This window comes from Anguilla anguilla, chromosome 8 (assembly GCF_013347855.1).
Source record: "Anguilla anguilla isolate fAngAng1 chromosome 8, fAngAng1.pri, whole genome shotgun sequence".
NCBI lineage: Eukaryota > Metazoa > Chordata > Actinopteri > Anguilliformes > Anguillidae > Anguilla > Anguilla anguilla.
The window spans coordinates 34,435,170-34,456,936 of record NC_049208.1 but is presented as its reverse complement, the minus strand read 5'-3'; the positions used below and the strand labels follow the sequence as shown (position 1 = coordinate 34,456,936).

The window sequence follows — 21,767 nt, the reverse complement described above, 5'->3', positions numbered from 1 at the left end:
GTCATTATGGGGATGAGTATGTTACACATCATACTAAGAGACTAAAGAAGGGTAATAGGCACTGAAACAGATCCAGAATCACTGATAAATCCTATAGTTCAGGTTCCAGACATGGAACATTTAACTGCAAGGAATGCAATTTGATAATTTCAAATTCCTCAAGAGATTGATTGAGATTGATTCATTGCAATGAACCATCACTGACATTCCAACTACCAGCAAATGAAACCACCACAAAACACACAAGCCATGTTTTCTCACAAACTGAGGACTTTATTATGTGACATAGCTAGCAGCTGTGCGTTCAGTGGTGGCACAGATGTGCAAAACTTTATTGATTTACACACTGTCATTAGTTTACTCACACAGAACAGAGTGCTTTAAAAAGTTGCCAAATTGTTGGATAGATCTTTGCAGGTGGTTGGTAAAAGGTGCATTTGGAAAGGACACGCTTTATGAAGAATGACAGCTTCACTCCTTTGTGGCCATGTGGAGCATCAGGTCGATGACACGGTGGCTGTAGCCGTACTCATTGTCGTACCTGTGTGCCAAGGGAGAGGGGGTATTAATGGCAATAGAGTGGGAAATTCATTGTTTTTGCACTGCACTGTGGACCAGACTGTGCTAGGGCTGCCCAAAGGGTCAAAACTTTTGATATCTACAATTTTGCATTAAATTGTCACATACAGGATGTCCCCAGGACTGACTGATAAAATGAAGACGTACCATGAGACGAGCTTGACAAAGTGCTCATTGAGGGCGATGCCTGCGCAGGCATCAAAGACAGAGGAGCGGACCTCACTGTTGAAGTCAGTGGACACCACCTGGATGGACGGACAGAAATTTCAGATGCATTACTGACATTACTGCTCAGCTAAGCTTCTTCACACTATTCCGAATTGTACCACAACTAATGCCGCTAGGACACAAACTGACTGCCATATTAGAAGGTGGCACTCACGGCATCCTCTGTGTATCCCAGAATTCCCTTCATGGGTCCCTCAGCTGCCTCCTTAATCACCCTCTTGATTTCGTCGTACTTGGCCTGGAGCAGAAAATGAGGAAAAAGAAAAAAAAAAAGTCAAGGACGACGGTCAGAAGTTAGGCCCAAAACACTGGAGACAGAAATGTGAGATAGTGATGGACTCACAGGCTTCTCCAGGCGGACTGTCAGGTCAACAACCGATACGTTGGGGGTGGGGACACGGAAGGACATGCCAGTCAATTTTCTGTAAGAAGGATTGGGAGAATTTGTTTTTGAAATTCCACTCAGCTCAAAATACACCAGCCGAAAATAGATCCAGGCAAGGGTTTCCACTATGAGAGGTGATGTAACAAGCCTTAGAGTATGCTTAAGAGTCGCTTTGCTTCAAATTGCTTATCCAGACTGTATGACGTTTGTACAGGGTGGCACAAGTAACTCATGATCAAAATTGAGCAGGGAATAAAGCACAATTGCTGTTACAGGAAGAGATGGACGTTCTGTGACTGACCCGTTGAGTTCAGGGATGACCTTGCCCACGGCCTTGGCAGCGCCAGTGGACGCGGGGATGATGTTCTGGCTGGCACCACGGCCATCTCTCCACAACTTGCCAGAGGGCCCGTCCACCGTCTTCTGGGTGGCTGTGACGGCATGTACTGTGCTCTGGTTTAAAGAGTAAAAAGACGGCAGATCAGCCAATCGTGTGCTTGCCACAAGACGAAGGCGCGGCTTGTGACAAGAATCAGTGGCCCGTCATAGAGGGTATATTGAGTTCTTCCACACACTTGACCTTGTATCATCAAAATCTTTGTCAGGGCACTCAGCCACACAAATGCTTGGGTCATAAATTAAGCAAAGTAACTGTGCCATTTCGTTCTTCTCCCATCCATGATGACAGTCATTCCAATCCACATTTGCATACAATATGCCATAATATGACTATGAACTATAACTATGACCAGCCAAAGCAGTCAGGGTAATGGAGAAGAGTCCTCAATAGGAAAAAATCAGGACTTGGACAGCCTGAAGGACCTCAACGAGAATAGCACAGATATGGGAACTATACACAATTCTTGTATAGTTCCAGTTAAAGTCCGGTTAAATAATATCTGATCTATCAGCCTGGCAATGAGGATGTCCAAATATGGAATGTCTGATATGCGCACACACATACATTTTTGTGCGCATACCGTATGCCATAATTAATCTCTTATCGACAGCTCCCAAATGATCCCAAGTAGTCTCTGTGGGTGTTAAGTTATAGTACACCCAGTAGCAAAGAGATGAACACTAACACAATGGGTCATTATGATGATATACTTAATAATGGTGTTACTAGATATAAATGGTTGAAGTGTCTGAGGGTCACTGTAATGTGAAATGATTTATGGCCACCACTTCATTTGTTTCCTTCTGAGCTGCTGATCAATGTGGTACATCAAAGCAGCAAAAAAAATCTTTGCTAAACATTTCCCAGTCTGAAACACATTTAGGCCAGTCAATTCACTTTCCAGCTGTGTCATTTGGGATTTTTTTGTAATGCTTGTATAAATGTGTTCCTGAACGTCTACAAGACTTGACGTTATGACGTTAGTGAAGTTCGGGCCTCACCATGAGTCCCTCAATAATGCTGAAGTGTTCATGGATGACTTTTGCCAGGGGAGCCAGGCAGTTTGTTGTGCAGGAGGCATTGCTGTCAGGAAAAAGACAAATTAAACGCTCTCTACATTGACATTGTCCATCTCACTACCAGCATCAGAGGATTCTAAACAATCAAAGTTACAATTGGTGCATACTTAAAATCTGGACATCATCTCCATTGACTTGGTATTAACATTTCCCTATTTCCTAAGCATTTCCATATTTATACCTCAATGTCTGGTAGCTAGTTATGTAGCACTGTGTGTTTTCATTAAAAAGTATATATAATATTACATTACATTACATTACAGGCATTTAGCAGACGCTCTTATCCAGAGCGACGTACAACAAGTGCATTAGTTCATTAGTTCATCAATTATTATTAATGGTGTGAGTGCAATCAATTTAGCATGAGTTTAAACTCCAGGTTTTAGACCACAGATCTGTATTACACCTGGAACAACTGCTATTTACCTCACAGATTAGGAGTGGTTGTTCCAGTGCAGTCCAGTCATTTAAATGTTTAAACTCTTACTAAAGTGGTTGCAGCTGTCCTCAAAACATCAGAGTTGGCCAGCAAAGGGCAGGTGGCCTTACCTGACAACCTTCATGGAGTTATCATATTTCATGTGGTTGACACCCACCACAAACATGGGGGCATCTGCACTAGGGGCAGAGATGATCACCCTCTTGGCACCTCCTTTCAGGTGAGCCTGTTGGTGAGAATTTGGAACACACGGGCACAGTGAGAACCAAACCGAAACCAGTCTTATGCACATTTCCAGGTCTCCACGTCAGATCAATTTGGCAACAGAATAGGGGCACAAACAAAACTATTTCACTTTGAATGGCAGCCAGTGCCAGAATAGGGCACCTCACTTCACTGATAAAAAAAACAATCACTAAAATGTGCAAATCAACAGTTTAATCATTGCACTTACAATAATTGAATAACAACTGTTAAGCGAGTGCAACATATAGTTGAGCCCATTGTAAACCATCCAGATGAAATGGTGCTAGTTTGTCTACTGTGTATCAGTATTAGCACCAATTCCATGAATTCAGGATGTTGAAAAGAATTTAAATTAGTAAATTGAATACTCCTCATTGAACATTACATTACAAGCATTTTTTTTTTTTAACTCAAGGAATTCAGTTCTCTCCAGCCTTGGCATGTATGCAAATGATTTTGCTTAATGTTGTTCTCACATCGTAGCAATGTGAGTCATGTTGCGTTACGTTTTACGTACAGAGGCTTTCTCGATGGTGGTGAACACTCCAGTGGACTCCACAACGTAGTCAGCACCAGCGTCAGCCCACTTGATGTTGGCAGGGTCCTTCCTGGAGACAGAAAAATGGAGGGGGGTTGAAAGATTTACACAGTACTCAACAGAACAGTGTATAACTCTGTGTAATAACTGCAGCAAACTGGGAGTCACTCACTCATGGAAGATGGTGATAGCGTGGCCATTGATGACCAGCTTTCCGTCCTCTGCCTTCACATCACCATGGAAACGTCCATGAGTGGAATCATACTTGAACATGTATACCTGGTGTGTATGGGGGGAAGGGTGTTAACACAGATTTCCAAGATTCATACCAGTTCTTCGCATTTGGCATTTGGATGCAATAATAATCATAATAATAATAATAATTATTATTATTATTATTATTATTATTCTTATTATTATTATTATTATATGCTGAGTATCATATAGTAGTATTTTAAACCAGTCCTCTCTCACCCATGCCAGAAACAATGCAATGAATATCATTTAACACATTCTGTTGCATAATCCAAACTCACCATGTAATCCACATCAATGAAGGGGTCATTGATGGCAACCACGGTGGCTTTTCCAGTGATGACAGCAGCACGGGTCACCAGGCGGCCAATACGGCCGAATCTGAAAATCAGAAACGCATTAAAAACCTTGGTTTCACCCAGGTCCCCATTTCTACCAGCAGATGGCAGACTTCCTTACAACAGTACCCTCTACTCACTACCTCATCTGCTCAGTCTCAACTGATACTACAACAAAGAAGCATATTTCATTTTGTAGCTTAGATAAAGCTCATCTTGCACATTATTGATTTTTTCAAATCATTAACTTCATTGACCAGAGAGGGTAAACAAACATAAATGGAATTGAAAGCTGGAGCAACAACTGCGATTCCCCTGCAGACGCCGAACCTGTGAAATTCTCAGTGACAGTTACTGTGGGACTTTATACACGAGAGAAAACCCCTACCCTGCCTGTCAAGCACAGAGTGCAGCTATAGTGAGTAGCTTAAGTTTGCTTGTGAAGAGCAAAATGGCTGAAAAAGATTAGTCATGTAGGGTTACTTGAAAAAATATAGATACAAAACCTATCAATAACCAACAGCAAATGGCAATTTTATTCTAACTGCTGAAATGGCAGCCTAGCATTCTTTATCCTTTGTGGATACTCCTCCCCATATTTCTGCAATTCTGAGGCAGGCAATAAAATGAAAGAAGTAAGTGACAGGAGTGGATTCACTGTGCAGTGCACAATGTTTAATGCTTTTGCACAGTAATTGAATTAATCAACATAGCTCAGGAGGTAAGAGCGGTTGTCTGGCAGTCGGAGGGTTGCCGGTTCGATCCCCCGCCCTGGGCGTGTCGAAGTGTCCCTGAGCAAGACACCTAACCTCTAATTTCTCCCAACGAGCTGATTGGTACCTTGCATGGCAGCCTTTCACTGTTAGTGTGCGAGTGTGTGCGAATGGGTGAATGAGAGGCATCAATTGTAAAGCGGTTTGGATAAAAGCGCTATATAAATGCAGACCATTTACCAATCTCTGCCATGTAGCCAGTAATCATATTTCCAGTCAGTGTGAAGTTCCCACAAGATATTAGGAACAGATAAAATTGCAGTTCAGCCTTGAACTAGCTCAATTACAATGACCTGTTAAGTGATAAGGGGGAGGGGTGCACACATGTTACTGGTTACAGTCTTTACTGAGTGTTACCCATGAACTTTGCCAGAAAGGTTGCCTGACTATTATTAGGGTGAAAGGAAAAGGAATGTGACAGCTGAGGAAAGGAGAGAGAGCAATAACATTACATAACCAAACTGTAAATACATACAGAATCGAAGACAGGCTAAACACGGTATTGTATATATAGAGAAAGGAAGGTCGTCTTACTAACACTGTGGAGAACATAATTCCTTAGAGGGCAAGATCAGAGCTTGTCTGTCCTCAAGCTGATGCTTACAAAATGTGAGTGAACATACTGTCACTGAGAATGTGTACCAGGATATCATTATTATGAATATATTGCGAACAACACACATATAGATGATATAGTCTGATATTTCTTAAACTGTCATTATAAGGATGAGACTGAAATATTGCCAGCATATTACTGCAAGGTACTTAACAATATATTGTAATATTTAAGAAGTTAAAATATTTACCCATTGATTCCAAATTTCACCATTTTCCCTGTCTTGTCCTCTGGAAAAAAAGATAATTATTTAACAGACAGTTAAATAGTGTACACTTTACTATCAATAGTCATTTGTTCGTAAATGGCAACAGTGTATGTGGCAACATAACACAATATGGAAAAAAAACTCAGTTTACTCCAATGATTTCAGATTTCAAACGTAGAACATTTTGCTGATAAGTGCTGTAGGTTACTATCACCGAAATACTCAAGCAATAATTAAGATTTATCAATAGTCTGCTAAAATCTTGAAGTATCATTTCACAGGAAATTCCAATCGTATGAATACAAAAACTGAACAAAACGGATAATCTACATAGTACTACAACAGATAAGCAAGCCGACTAAATATATGATTCAGCTCGTGCACAGTAGGCTATGTGCTTTGTTCGAAGTTTATGGTAAAGTAGGCTATAGATGATTTGAAGCATCAATTAACGTGGGCAATAATGTTGAGGTCCAGTACCGAAATGAACTTCAGCATAAAAAATTTGAAAACCATTCCTTAATTCAAATTATCACACAAGAGAACATGTTAAGCCACGTTATTCGAAAACAATAGCAGCGACTGCAGAGAGGCGTTGAAACCTTATTTAAACCAGACGATCACTGGGATGCTTTATTTAAATATTGCCGTTACCGTTTGTGAGAAGCCTCTGTCCCGGAGCTCCAGGTGTGAGTGGGACTGAGCCAAGATGCCGATGGGTTTTATCATAGTTCTGCCATATCAGCAACGCCCCTTTGCACACACCCACCTGTTTCCCCGCCTTTGTAGAATTCCAAGGTCGCCAGAAACTTGATGACATATTAGACCGAAGAAGGCAAACGCAACAGGTAGCAACATCTGGTAATTTTCAGGGTCCCCATCTATCAGACATAATGTATATCCTACTTATGATATTAGCCCCATATTTATCATTTGCACGCACACTCGGCATGTGATACACATATCAAAAATCATAATTGATCTACCGTAGGTTACTGTATGGACGTGTGCACCTGCCTGTCCCCAAATTAAGTATCTGTGTCTACATTTGCTATCAGTGTCTAACTTCCAGTCATTGTAATGTTGCAGCCATACCATAATCCACCTATAAAAGATTGCGGCTATGTTTATATTTTAATCTTTTCTTATTTTTAACTTTTTAAATAGGATATTGCAGAAAACAATTTGCAGTTTTAATTCGGCGTCACCATTTCGTTTAATTGTCGAGAGAAGTTGGTGCACTCAGTAACCCGTCTTTTATAACTTTTTGTGAAACGTCTTCAAAAAAAAAAAAAAAAATTAGTATGCACTGCATAGCTGTCAGTAATTTTGCACACAAAAAAAGATTATCCGTGGCAGCATTTTTTTACAATATATTTTTTAAACCACAGCTCCAAACCATCTGACTATTTATAGCCAATCGGTTTAATGCTCGCTTTTCTGGATTAACTTTATACTGATAACGAATAAAGCATAATATGTTTCTTCGGGTCACTTGTGGGTTGACAAGTGCTTCACGGAAACGAATTAAGCGGAGAATGTGTATTGTCTCTAAAACAGGATGCTAAACTCACAAAGTAGTCTATAAACACATTTTAATGCTACAAATTATTGTAACAAAAACGCCGAATATTAAATAAGTCAATATTTCAGGTATATATTCAGGCAAGATGAAAAATAACTAATCGCATTAATCTTAATGCATTGGTAAAAAGGGAAAGAAAGCAGCCGATCTGATTGGCCACAAACCAAATCTGCACCACACCCACAAGTCATTTACTAATCCAAACTTTTTTTACGGCTGCTCTGCAGGCGCGCTACCGCCTTGGTGAAAAAATTACCTAAATTGAATTTGGCACGCTTAAAATTCATCAGCGCATTGTGTTACCGCTATGACAGTTACGCTTTGACTGTGAAGATGACTGGGCCGATACACAGTAAAGTGTTAGTCCAATGTTAATTAATCTTTTACAAAGTTTAAGAGTCCACTCTGTAGAAACTATGTTGATTTAACATTGAACATTTCCATGTGTACATGTACAATGGGCCTAACAGTTGTTCTCAATTGTGCCTTGAAATTCTTGCATAGTACTACAAACATAAATCTATGTATTTTTAAAAAATTGTTGTCAACGTTATTGGATTACCGTAGCCCATGAGGAGAATTTGGAGACAGCCTAGAGTTAAGGCCTTCGGAGTGGGTGGAGCCTGACAGCGGCTATATGTTCTGACCTCTCTGGTGGGTTAGGGACCCAGTGAGTGAAGATGGGATTGCATTTCTTTCTTCCAGGTCATGACATTTACAGTAAAGACCAGGACTTCTCATGTTCCCCTGACCCTTTTCACTTACTCCCTTTCTATAGGCCGTACCGCCCATTCGCACAGGCCCGTCAAGCACTGACATCCAAACTGCTACGTGTGCAGTTTTAAAAAAAATGCCTTTTCAGTATAGGCACAATGCTGGTCTTATAATTTATATATTGGTTCTATTAAGTCCATAATCTATTCTCTTCTTAGTTGATACATTATGCAGACGCAAAGTATCTGAATGGTCATGAAAAAGAATGAAGGAAATTAGGAAACTATGTTAATTCTTTTCCAACACAATTCATATTAATTGTTGGAAAAAACTGAGGCAAAATAACTTTAAAAGTCTCTAAAAGGCTTTAACTGCACCATAGTTCATATATGTTCTGTATTCATGTAAAGGGATCTGCAGTTTGTATTTGGTGTTCAAGGCCATGCAGGTGTTATAGAAAATGACTCTGAATATTGTGCAGCAAAAAAACATATAGCTTATTTTTACATAAAATGTAAATTGCAACCAATCACAACCCAGCTGTACATTCTTTAAGTGAAAAGGTGAAGGAAATGTCAAACTAAAAATACTTTCAACGCATAGATAACCTTTTCAGCCACGTCACTCACAGTATGCACCATGGATAACGATTCCCCGATCTTATAGACAAGTGGTTTTCCAGCCTCTCCTCAGGTACTATCATCCAAACCCAGCTATTTGATGCGTTCCATCTCAAGCGCACCTGATGCAAATAATCAGCAGCTTGATTAGTTATATCAGGTATGCTTGAATTGGTTCACAATCAATACCTGGGTTTCGATGCGAGTACCCAAGGAGAGGTTTGGCATATAAGAATGGATGACCACCTTCATTGAAAAAATCATAATCTACTGAGCCAATTACATAATTTGGATTTGGTTAGCACAAAATATGCAACACAACCCTGGGGTAGCATTTAGCACAGAGGACTGTACTGTGATTCACCATAAATTTCAAAAACATGAGTTACATTGAGTGATAATATGCCATATGATGCAGAACTTCACAATGATTTCTGTTACATTACATTACATTACATTATAGGCATTTAGCAGACGCTCTTATCCAGAGCGACTTACACAACTTTTTACATAGCACTTTACATTGTATCCATTTATACAGCTGGATATATACTGAAGCAATGCAGGTTAAGTACCTTGCTCAAGGGTACAACGGCAGTGTCCTTACCCGGGATTCGAACCTGCGACCTTTCAGTTACAAGCGCAGTTCCTTACCCACTGTGCCACACTCCGTCCGTGTTACTGGTACCATTTTTATAAAAATTTAAACCATTAAATAGGCCTTTTACTGAAATACTCCAAAGCTGTTCTAATTTTAAAATTAAACGTACAGTAACATGTACAAAGCTTTCTTACGTTTTTTTCTTTGCGAGAAAGCGAAAGCCAATTTTTATTTTTAACAGGACAAAATGTTTGAATTACAAAAGCATAGCTATTTTTATGTTCCACTCAGAAGGACATTTTTAACAAATTCACTTTTTGAGCATTTATCAATCTCAGCCAGAGAATGATTGCTGCTACATCAAGTGATGTGGACTTGATTTAAACAGAACATGTATTACTAAACCGTACATGAAAACCATGAAATGGCCTAATATTTTTTTTTCAAACAGATTTGCAAACATTCAGTGGACCCTTTAGGGCAATCTGAAGGCCTTCTCTGGGTGGGAGGTGTTTCCCAAGCTGCCCTTGGTGAAGTGGTACAGAAAAGCAAGGCTTTTAACACCTACTGTAGGTTACAACAGACCTACCGTCCTGTAGGGTTTCACTTCAACCCTAACAAAGCACATCTCATCAAGCGGCTAGAGATTTCACTGAGCTGTCAATTAGTAGAATCAGGTGTGCCAAATCAGGGATGAAATGAAAACCTACAGGATGGTGCATCTCTAGGAACAGGGTTGGGCAGCCCTGGGTTACGGGTTAAAATTCCTGGTGGGACACTGATGTTGAACCCTCCAGCAACCAGAATTGTTTCCGTAAAATATAAAGCAGCATAATTTATAAATGTAATGTTATCTGATAGGGACATACACAGGTTTGCAGAGGGAAATAAAAATTGTGTATAGAAAACATAGAAATTGTGTATGATTCTTTAGTAGTGGATAGATATTTATAGGCCATAGCTGGACGACAGTGTTAATAGAATGCTAGAATGCTAGCAATGTTAGCGGCGCTCCAAACAGATGTCAGCGGGATCTCCAAACGGATGAAAGGAAGGACTTCAGATGAGGATCCGCTCATACTGACACTGGCGAACACATCCTCCCGGGAGCCAGCTATCGAGACACGCATTTTCAGCCTCACTGTACCATGAGTAAAACCTGAAGAATCTGTACACACTGAGCACTGAAATTCACACAAGGCAGCTCTTCACTCTCCTTTTGCCCTCCCAGCTTGGCTGTGGCTTGGCCTTCTCATACTACAAGCTCCTAATAACCACAGTGTTTCCCCAGAAGCGGTGGCGTGGCGAGCACGTTTCTCCAGACAGCTGCTGCCACACACAAGCAGAAGGGGGCACGTGCACAAGCATGCATGCACCTGGCAGGAGAATGTGCTCCTCACACACGACTGCATGCTGAAGGCCAAAGGCAGTGCTGATGAAAATAGTAAGTCAAACCTTCAGTTAACAGGCCTGAGGTTGGCAAGGGTCTCCCATATCAGCATTTACTTAGTCATGATTCATATGCACGCACACACGCACGCACACACGCACGCACGCACACACACAAACACCCGCGCACACACAAGCAGAATTTGAGTTTTAAATAACCACACCCATTCAATAGTGTACTTCAAATTAGTATTATATTATAGATGTAACAAAATAACAGTTCACTTTCAGAATAAGATGTACAGTATTTCCGTATGCATGTTTGATTTTTCAATTAAATAGAGTCAGCATTTCCACTGTACTTGTTCCATACTTGTATTTGTTCCCTGTTGTCAGTACGTACATAGTAAAGTCCACTACCATACTGTCAGTAAGTCCAGAACATAATACTGTCCAGACAGTACACCATTAGCTCAGTACTGCTCATTGCAGCTTCTTTTCAGAATAGCACACGCTTCGGTTAAACTAACAAATGGATTCAATAACAACAGTAACAAGGCGAATGTTACCCACCTATCCACCCCACCAAAACATGGGGAAAAGAAGTGGAGGGGGGAGGGGGCGGTAAACCAGTAAATGCCACCATTGACCTCACACTACACTGCATGGATGCACACCGTAATGACAATAGGACCATGTCGGAATTAACCACACGTATTTTTGCTTTAAAAAATGAAAAAGAAGCATGTTGCAACTTCCCAGCAACCTCTTTTCGTTCTTTTCATAACTTCTCAAGCTGGCAAATTTGCTATTGGCTTGAACAAAAAGCTACCATTCTTTGTAATTCTGAGGAAAATGAATGATGGTCAAGAAGAGGCTTCGTACAAATAAAACCTCAGCTGTGTCTGGAAAGGAACTGGAAAGAGTTACCTAGTCTCTCCAGGTTTGAATTGTGTCAAGTTATTCCAGTTACGGTTTAAGAAAAATAGTATCCAACTTATCACAGGACAAGTGCCTTACTCCTCAGTCAGTCCACACGCTTCAAACTGTCCAGGAGAAAATGTGACAGGTCGGGTCACAACAATCCTGAACATACAAAAAGAAACACAATAGATAATACAGTAATGGTCCAGTTAATCTGGTACAGTATAGCCGTGCATAGGAAGAGGAATGGCCGGTCAGACCTTAATGCTGTTTGTGTTCCTGTCAGTTCTTACCAATTCCATGGAAAAAATAAGACAAACGTTAACAAAAAAAAAAAAAAGTCAATAGCATTAATAATGATAATAATCACAGAACTTAAACTTGTTTTTCATCCATCAGTCTGTCAATCGGAATGGAATACGAGCACCAAATAATAGTGTACATTAACTGCCCTGTGAGGGTGAAAAGAGTAAATCCTTCTCTCATTTTCCCTCCTTCGCTGTCCTCTGCTTCATTTCTTCTTCCTTTCCTGGGAACAACGTGGGCAGTACCTGTCAAAAACCCCAGAAAAATAGGGATGCTCAACAGTCTTAATACTGTGCCCATGAGGGTCAGGTATGTTCTGAATAGCCTTCACTATACACGGTAGGAGGAAATCTATACATTCACAAACAAGCAGTCACACAGTGCTTCACAGTGGACGTTTTGAACAGACAAAACTAAACGAGCACACTTGTGAGAAAAACTGATAACTTAATCCTGAGAACTTGAAAAACCACCAAGCTGACATAAACTGGAGGTAATAGTATTATTATTGTGATTAATATTATTAACTGGGTGACCTGTGTTTCTCTTCACCCTCTTCTTACCATTTTCCTCTGGGCTTTGTTGTCAGTCCAACACAGGCAAAGTGGAACCACTCGATGGAACACTGCAAAACAGCAGCACAGCGCAGCTGAGTTTCCATACATTCCCCTCACAGTGCAGCGCAATAATACCAGCCTGCAGCACGGCGCATTCCCCTCACAGTGTAGCACAATAATACCAGCCTGCAGAACGGCGCATTCCCCTCACAGTGTAGCGCAATAATACCAGCCTGCAGCACGGCGCATTCCCCTCACAGTGTAGCGCAATAATACCAGCCTGCAGAACGGCGCAATCCCCTCACGGTGCAGCGCAATAATACCAGCCTGCAGCACGGCGCATTCCCCTCACAGTGCAGCGCAATAATACCAGCCTGCAGCACGGCGCATTCCCCTCACAGTGCAGCGCAATAATACCAGCCTGCAGCATGGTGCATTCCCCTCACAGTGTAGCACAATAATACCAGCCTGCAGCATGGTGCATTCCCCTCACAGTGTAGCACAATAATACCAGCCTGCAGAACGGCGCATTCCCCTCACAGTGTAGCGCAATAATACCAGCCTGCAGCACGGCGCATTCCCCTCACAGTGTAGCACAATAATACCAGCCTGCAGCACGGCGCATTCCCCTCACAGTGTAGCGCAATAATACCAGCCTGCAGCACGGCACATTCCCCTCACAGTGTAGCGCAATAATACCAGCCTGCAGCACGGCGCATTCCCCTCACAGTGCAGCGCAATAATACCAGCCTGCAGCATGGTGCATTCCCCTCACAGTGCAGCGCAATAATACCAGCCTGCAGCATGGCGCATTCCCCTCACAGTGTAGCGCAATAATACCAGCCTGCAGCACGGCGCATTCCCCTCACAGTGTAGCGCAATAATACCAGCCTGCAGCACGGCGCATTCCCCTCACAGTGCAGCGCAATAATACCAGCCTGCAGCACGGCGCATTCCCCTCACAGTGCAGCGCAATAATACCAGCCTGCAGTACGGCGCATTCCCCTCACAGTGCAGCGCAATAATACCAGCCTGCAGCACGGCGCATTCTGGACTCACGTCAGTGTTATCGCAGCCGATCATCTCTCCGTAGGACACCTGGTGGCACAGGCAGTAGGTGGGCTCATTGGGGTCCACTGGCATGTCCAGCACATCGGAGGGGTGGACGTTCCCAAAGTTGACTGTGGGGGCGGGGAACTCTACTCTGTGGACAGAGAGTGACACAGTTGACAATCTGCAGAGACTGAACACTGAAGTCATCATCCATTATACAACTGTGCAAACAAATTTTTATTATACGACAGAGAAAAATCCAATGGTTCTGACAGGGTGCTAAAACGGAGCACTCGATCGCATATGAAGGATGAATCTGAATGCTACATTTTCCCCTCAGCAAAGATGAGTGATGTTCCGTGTCATTGCGATTTCTCATTGTAATCTGATGAGTCCACTGAAGAGCCACAATGGCTCGAAACCTCACTCATATCTGTGCCAGATTTAAGGAGCAAACGCATGCTACTAAAAAACATCAGACCACAGACATCAGTCTGTAAAACGAGAAACAAAAAATATCAGTGGCTGGTCACTGCATTCTGATGTCAGAATGATATATTGCAGCTCCTCTAAAATCCGAAACGATGTAGCGTTCTGTTGATCTGCTCATTTCTCATGGACTTTCAGCTACAGACTGATAAGCGCCCAATTTATATAACTGGCATGTCTCGTACCGGACACAAAAATGGCCCTCTGGCTAAACAGGCGAAGCAGAAAGACAAGACGGAAGAGCTTCATGGTCAGGCTCGTCTTATAATAGACTGTGTACATTCACTGTCATCTGTATGAAGGATTTTAGTTGCTGTTGGCAAAGGAAGCCAGGTCAGGGGATCAAATGGATGCCACAGAGCCAGAGGGAGAGTGACAGGGAGCGGCGTAAGAGACTGGCTGGACAGACTGATCGGACACCCACACCACTGCCCAGACTGCCACTCAAAGTGTGTCTGTACCTTGTTATCATTCCTATACGGGCCTTTACTACGATACACTTATTTAACCTGTATTTTGTGGTCTGTGCAATGGTGGGGCATTTTTGTAATGTTAGTTTGGGGCTGTAATTTTTAAATAAATGAAATACATGAAAAAAAAAATGAAATGTACAGAGGGAATACAAGAATCTGCTGACTATTCAACCTTCAGCAAACGTCTGTCACAAAAAAACCACAACGTAAGTTCCATGAATGACGCTCTGAGGCTGTAACTACAAAGCACACAAACAAAAAAGGAAAAAATAAAAAAGGTAAGACTCATAAAAGACGAAGCCCCACACGCGGAGAGGACAGGAGGTCCTGAGAACGTGACACGCAAAAGCGAGCATATGTACGTACGTGTGTATGAGCTTGACTTTCTTCTGTCCGTTCTTGGGGCTGCTGTCGTCATCAGAGTTCTTTACCTTTGACCGAGTTCGGGCGACCTTCTTGTCTTTTAGCCCCCGTGACTCTGCTGAAAAAAAGAGCGGGAACAGACTAACACAGCAGCATTCACAACCCAATAGGACAGTGATCACAAGAACATGATTTAAATGCTGAAAATTTGTACTACCATTTTCAATTCAAAATTGTTTTCTCTGCCCAGTGTTTAAGAATGCCCAACTGCAATAGGGACCATTACAGTAAATTCCTCACATACACAGAATTTTTTCTCTGTTGAGTGTGTAGTTTTGAATGGTTACTGAAGTACGCAAGAAATTGTATTCCCTCTTAGTCGATAAGCACTTCTAGGAGATCAACACAGCGGTGTTTTAACTGGTGCTTGGTCACTGGTATTTTTCTCTCCTCTAGGGGGCAGCAGGTAAGGCATTTGGATATTATTACATTACAGGCATTTAGCAGACGCTCTTATCCAGAGCGACTTACACAACTTTTTAACATAGCATTTTACATTATATCCATTTATACAGCTGGATATATACTGAAGCAATTTCGGTTAAGTACCTTGCTCGAGAGTACAATGGCAGTGTCCTACCCGGGAACCTGCGACCTTTCGGTTACAAGTCCAGTTCCTTACCCCCTGTGCTACACTCCGTCCTACACTCCGATAGTGCATAGATTATAGGCTGAAGGCAGAGACTAAGATCCAGCACTTTTCCTCCATTGCTCTTCTTCATCAGGGTGTGAATCAGTGGTCATTAGTTGCACTTGGCCCTCAGAACCCACTCTTGCTCATCTTTGTAAATTGTGGGCACAGTACCAATAATACCACCAAGCAAACTGAGCACCACTCAACGCGCTTCACTTCATCACAAGCCACGTATCATTTTGCGCTCTCTTAAGAAAGAATAAGCCCAAACCCTAACACACAAAGACCACACACAGCTGTGAGACGCACCCTTGTTGCCCTTGCTGGAGGCGGAGTCGTAGTCAGTGCTCTCCAACTGCTTCTCTTTGAGGTCTGCCTCAAAGCGGGCCAAGTCAGTGTCTAGCCGACGGATGTGTTTGTCCACCTGAGAAACATGAAAAAGTAGAATTAAACTTACGGCAACACAAAAAATCACAATCAATCACAAGTGGGCAGCAGTGTATTATAATGGGTAAGGAACCGGTCTTGTAACCTAATGGTCACAGGTTCGATTCCTGGGAAGGGCACTGCCATTGTACCCTTGAGGAAGGTACTTAATCTGCATTGCTTCAGTATATCTCCAGCAGTATAAATGGATGCAATGTAAATGCTATGTTAAAATTGTGTAAGTCGCTCTGGATAAGAACGTCTGCTAAATGCAATGTAATGTAAGAAGTATACCAATATATTAATGGAAACAATTAGATTTCCATTAAAATCAAATGTATATATTCCATAACTTACGATAGATGCAAGATTAGCTGCTTGCAACAGTCAAACTCATGTGAAATTGAAAGGTGAGCGGGGAACTACTTCATGAGATTTATATCTTTCTAAATATTTTGTGTAGGTGTGCACACTTTTGAATATTAGTCACCTATGTTTCCATCTGTCATATTTAACTTCTTTGACACATAAGCAGTATTTGGGATTTAGAACTAGCATTTGATAAGTTGTACTGTGCAATACAATTCAAATGCACCCAACGGCCACCTCGGTGGACATGGCCAGGACGCCATATTGAAGCAGGTACTGACCATCTCATAGGTCTGCATGGCCAGCTGGATCTTGTCGTCCCCAAACTCCTTGCACTTGCCATAAGACTGCTGGATCTGCCGCAGAAGGGAAAGCTTTTGCTCTGAAGACAGAGTCCGCGCGCTGGTTGTGTACTCCCGCGCAAGTGAGTCGATCTGCCCCTTCAGGTCTAAGATATTACAAGGGAGAGGGTACTAAGCGTAAATGGGACATTAGACTACAAAGAATGAATACTGACAGAACTTCAGGGATGTAAACACAGTAAACTTCTGTAAACTCGCTGAATGTGTATTGACAAATAGAACGAGTGTTTTCGCTAAACCCGGTTCTGGACAGGAGTGTTCAACGTTGAATTAGCATTCTTCCAAATGACAGGAAACACGCGCAAGCAGAAAGGACCAGGTCAGGTTTAAACAAAATATCTAAAATAATACAAATTGGAAGTAACGATGGCGGTTTACCCTCAGTCCGCTCGTCCAGGTCTCTCATGAGCTGGAAATTCCTCTGCAGCTCAAACGGCAGATTCTCTATACCTGAGGAAACGACATCGATTGATTAACAAACCAGTCGTTTCATAAAATTGACTTTAATTCATAAAATACGTAAAATACATGTCTAAACCAGTAGGTCACCAGTTCTAAAGACGTTTTAGGTAGTCTAACAAGCTATAACCGTTAACTATTAACCACCAAAGCTAGGAAGCTAGCATAGATTGCTAGATAAAGAAAAAGGGTGCCGTAATACAGCAAGAGCTACTCATAAAAAAACACAGAACTTCCCGATCACATTCAGCAGCATGCAATGGCACATTCACCAAACCGAGTAAAAATATATCAACATGCTAATTTAGCTAGTTGTCTTGTAACGGTATACCAGACCAGCTTAAATACAATGTTGCCTTTTCTTGAAAATCTCTGATTTTAAAGCAAAATATACTGTATTAGACATACAATATATGTAATCTCAAATCAAGGATATAAGAAGTATCTAAAATTTAACAATCACAATAGCTTATGCAGAAAGCAAAAACAGCAAATCTTACTGTCCAGATAATGTTCTAAGTACACTCCTGCCGCCATCTTGACAACAAACGCGAATAAAAATCGTGCTTTTTCTTTTATGTTTACACTCGTAACTGGCGGTGCAATACCGCCACCTACTGGACTGGAGTATGCATCACACAGCTCCCCACAAGTTTCAGGAGTACGGGGCGGGCCTTACGTACGCTCTATGGGGCGGGCCGCGTCTAAAGAAAGAGGGTGTCAAAAGCAACAGGGGCGTGGGTCAATTGGTTTATATTTGTCGATGATCCGGTCAGTTACACACGTGCTATCCAATCCAAAGCATTCTCCAGTCAAGTAGGCGTTTAAAAATCGTTTTTTTCATGCATCTCATGCACTGGTGCAATTGCAGAGAACCGCTACATTTATACCAAACAAATCACTTACCAACCTTCTGTACGTATCAGCTTTACCCAAGAGATGAATGACTCACCAAACACAAATCTTTTAAAAGTTTCAGACATACACTATGTGGCCAAAGGTATATGGACACCCCTTCTAATTAGTCGGTTTGGCTACTTTAGCCACACCCATTGCTAACAGTTGCATAAAATCAAGCAGATAGTCATGTAATCTCCAAAGACAAACATTGGCAGTAGAATGAGTCATACTAAAGAGCTAAGCGACTTTCAATGTGGCACTGTCATAGGATGCCACTGTTCCAACAAGTCAGTTCATTACATTTCTGCCCTTCTAGAGCTGCTCCAGTCAACTGTAAGTGCTGTTATTGTGAAGTGGAAATGTCTAGGAGCAACAACAGCTCAGCTGAGATGCAGTAGGCCACACAAGGTCACAGAACGGGACTGCCGAGTGCCGACACAGATAACGTATAAAAATCGTCTCTCCTTGGTTGCAACACTCACTACCGACTACCCCATGGAACGGGTTCCCACGGCCGAGCAGTCGCACACAAACCAAGGATCACCATGTGCAATTCCAAGTGTCGGCTGGAGTGGTGTAAAGCACACCGCCATTGGATTCTGGAGCAGTGGATATGCGTTCTCTGGAATGATGAATCACACTTCACTATCTGGCAGTCTGAAGGACGAATCTTGGTTTGGCGAATGCCACGAGAACGCTACCTGTCTGAAAGAATAGTGCCAACTGTAAAGCCTGGTGAAGGAGTATTAATTTGTTCCAGTGAAGGGAAATCTTAGTGCTACAGCATACTATGACGTTCTAGAGAACTGTGTGCTTCCAACTTCGTGGCAACAGTTTGGGGAATGCCCTTTCCTGTTTCAGCATGACAATGTCCCCATGTACAAAGCGAGGTCCGTAAAGAAATGGTTTGCCGAGTTTGTTGTGGAAGAACTTGATGGACCTGCGAAGAGCCCTGACTGCAACCCCATCGAACACCTTTGGAATGAATTGGAACGGCAACCGCAAGCCAGGCCTTATCGCCCAACATAAGTGCCCAACCTCACTAATGCTCTCGTGGTTGAATGGAAATGAATCCCAGCAGACTAGATAGTATCTAGTAAAACACCCAGAGTTTCTGCCTCTACTACGTGACCTGGCAGGCTGTTCTACACATTGTCTACTCTGCGTGAAAAAATTCTTTCTAATGTCTATACGGAATGTACCTTCTGCTAATTTCCAATTATGTCTTTTATATCTTTCATACCAGGAATCAATTTGGTTGCTCTTCTTTGAACCTTTTCCAGAGCCTCTATATCTTTCTTGTAGTACAGTCCCCAGAACTGCACACAAAACTGCAAGTGTGTTCTAACAAATGCATTGTATAAGACAAGTATAACTTCCTTGGATTTATACTCAATACCTTTGACTATATATTCCAGCATCCTGTTGGTCTTTTTTTACTGCTACGGCGCAGTGCCTAGAACCTGAAAGGCTTTGATCAACCACTACTCCCAAGTCTTTATACACAAATACCACAACTTTTGTTTTTGAGAATTATTTACTCACCAACATGTCGCTCATTAGCGTGACGAGATGAAAACAGAGGTGCATTTCCTCAGGCACAAACCCTTGAATGATTTTGATACACCTACTTCTTTGGATGATTCTTTTGATTGAATAATGTCTATAACTAATGGAATTATTGACCCATAGAAACATTCTTTTGACACGACCCTTTTGGTTTTGATGTCACCCTTTATTTCGACATGCCCTGTACTCTAGCCAGCAGATACTCCTGACTCAAGCTGTCCTCGGTGAAGTGATTGCGTCATTCCCCTTTGTCACCGATTTCGTCTGCCAACGCCCGCCACTGAACCAGCATGGATTTGCTGTTATTCGTGGAATATCATGCATACTAAATGGACTTTTGCTGTCAAAACATTAGCTTCCACTAACCAGTACTGGCAAGGGTGAGCTTTTGTGGTAGTGACAGACAGTAATCTCCACAGTGACAAGAACTGCTCAAGGTCAGTCTAGAAGCAGTAGATTACTTTATGTGAGAAATTCATGTTTGTTTTATAGAGATATCAATTATCATGTATTTTGCGTTTAAGGTATGGAAACAACAAGCAGGAAATAAATGAGATTTCTTTGGAGAAGAACCAAAAAAAGAAACTCCATTTATGTGCAATGAATACTAAAATGACAGGGACAACCCTGCCATCTGGAGGACACTCCACCCAATTATGCAGTGGCCTGCAACACAGGCTCAGGCAGGGCTTGATACTCCATAGGGCATGCCACTACGCAAATAATCTGTTTTTTTTTTTTTAAACAGGAAGAGCAGCCTTACAGTTTCATTTAACAGCTTTACAGCTTTTGAAGAGTTGAATCCTGATATATAGAGTGAACAGAATTCAAGAGCTCACCCACTAGGTGTTGTATCCTTGATCTGAAGCTCTCAACCTTAACTGAACCATTTACCATTAGAACTCTTAACAGCTGAGTTCTAATCTCATTATAAAATGTATAATGTACAAATAGTTAATAACGAAAATCTTTCCTGTTATGTTGCCAGAGGCTGTACATATGACACTATTCATTTTTTTAATTGCTTTTAATCTTACTTTTCGGTGCAAAATTCACCTGTTCATATGAATAGCCACTGGAAATATAAAATTGCTGTAGAAGCTGCTTTGAAGTTACTTGAAGTTTGTGTGCTGGCAGGTGAACAGAATCTTCTGTATCTGAATTATCCTTCATTGCGTGCTAAAATGGTAGATCAAAAACATACACTAACACTAAAACTGAAATAATATTTAAAAACTCTGGAACGTGAACCTTTTAACATTTTATATCTGTGTATTCACTGTGAACAGGCTTTTAATGTTGTCAGCCAATTCTCTCTCCCCAGTAAAATGGGCAGTTTTGTAAAAGTTTATGCATTTAGATAATTCAGTGTGAATTCCAGCTGCCCATAATTAACACCTGGAACAATTAGCATGAGTAGTATTCTTTATTTTACAGGGAAACATTGGTAAGACAAATCCCAAATGATACTGAGCTTGTAATTCTCGATGACCTGACAGCTAAAAGTTTAAAGTAGTCTCCCTAGCTGAAAACTGATTATGATGCACTGTTGCCACATGTCTGGTCTTAGTTGGCTTTCAGGTGAACCCACGCCACAGATTCTCATGGGTTCTACTCACTTTATTATGCACAGTGAAACAGTGGGCAGTGTCAGAATTACTGATTATATATTGTGATTTCAGAGCTGGGTGCAGACTGGTCAAAGCCATGCAAAGAGGAGCACTTCACAATGCACTCCGATTGCTGTAATGGGTATGAATGTAGGCAGAATTATGGCAGTCTGAAGATGCCTCTCGCAATCGAATTCTGTCCAAGTACCATTCTGAGTAC

The 21,767-nt window shown here is 41.7% G+C and overlaps 2 protein-coding genes across 3 annotated transcripts; both read right to left on the bottom strand.

Annotated features, from left to right (window-relative positions):
• Positions 1 to 248: 248 nt before the first annotated feature.
• Positions 249 to 6,919, bottom strand: LOC118232902 (glyceraldehyde-3-phosphate dehydrogenase-like). Its single transcript, XM_035428142.1, has 12 exons — positions 6,739 to 6,919; positions 6,067 to 6,106; positions 4,431 to 4,530; positions 4,067 to 4,173; positions 3,874 to 3,964; positions 3,221 to 3,336; positions 2,594 to 2,675; positions 1,494 to 1,645; positions 1,151 to 1,229; positions 962 to 1,045; positions 727 to 824; positions 249 to 541 (listed from the first exon to the last, which is right to left on the bottom strand). The coding sequence occupies exons 1-12, from the start codon at positions 6,902 to 6,904 to the stop codon at positions 472 to 474; spliced, it is 1,185 nt and encodes a 394-aa protein (XP_035284033.1). The 5' UTR covers positions 6,905 to 6,919; the 3' UTR covers positions 249 to 471.
• A 4,309-nt stretch (positions 6,920 to 11,228) lies between these two features.
• Positions 11,229 to 18,100, bottom strand: LOC118232864 (inhibitor of growth protein 4-like). Of its 2 annotated transcripts, none has more exons than XM_035428044.1 (8): positions 17,969 to 18,100; positions 17,388 to 17,459; positions 16,929 to 17,095; positions 16,162 to 16,276; positions 15,162 to 15,276; positions 13,840 to 13,984; positions 12,787 to 12,848; positions 11,229 to 12,468 (listed from the first exon to the last, which is right to left on the bottom strand). In XM_035428044.1, exons 1-8 carry the CDS (start codon positions 18,003 to 18,005, stop codon positions 12,429 to 12,431), a joined length of 753 nt encoding a protein of 250 aa, XP_035283935.1. In that variant the 5' UTR covers positions 18,006 to 18,100; the 3' UTR covers positions 11,229 to 12,428. The 2 variants fall into 2 exon arrangements, with proteins under 2 accessions (XP_035283935.1, XP_035283936.1); XM_035428045.1 differs by having other exon boundaries at positions 15,162 to 15,273.
• Between the last annotated feature and the right edge of the window lie 3,667 nt (positions 18,101 to 21,767).

Excerpts from the sequence above, each read along its gene's own strand:
- LOC118232902 (XM_035428142.1), bottom strand. The coding sequence starts at position 6,904 with ATGTCATCAAGTTTCTGGCGACCTTGGAATTCTACAAAGGCGGGGAAA. Across the intron at positions 4,531-6,066 it reads GTGAAATTTGGAATCAATGG|ATTCGGCCGTATTGGCCGCC; the intron begins GTAAATATTTTA and ends TCTGATTTTCAG. Across the intron at positions 1,046-1,150 it reads CAGTCCGCCTGGAGAAGCCT|GCCAAGTACGACGAAATCAA; the intron begins GTGAGTCCATCA and ends TTTCTGCTCCAG.
- LOC118232864 (XM_035428044.1), bottom strand. The coding sequence starts at position 18,005 with ATGGCGGCAGGAGTGTACTTAGAACATTATCTGGACA. Across the intron at positions 17,460-17,968 it reads CTTAGAACATTATCTGGACA|GTATAGAGAATCTGCCGTTT; the intron begins GTAAGATTTGCT and ends TCGTTTCCTCAG. Across the intron at positions 12,469-12,786 it reads ACAAAGCCCAGAGGAAAATG|GTACTGCCCACGTTGTTCCC; the intron begins GTAAGAAGAGGG and ends GGTTTTTGACAG.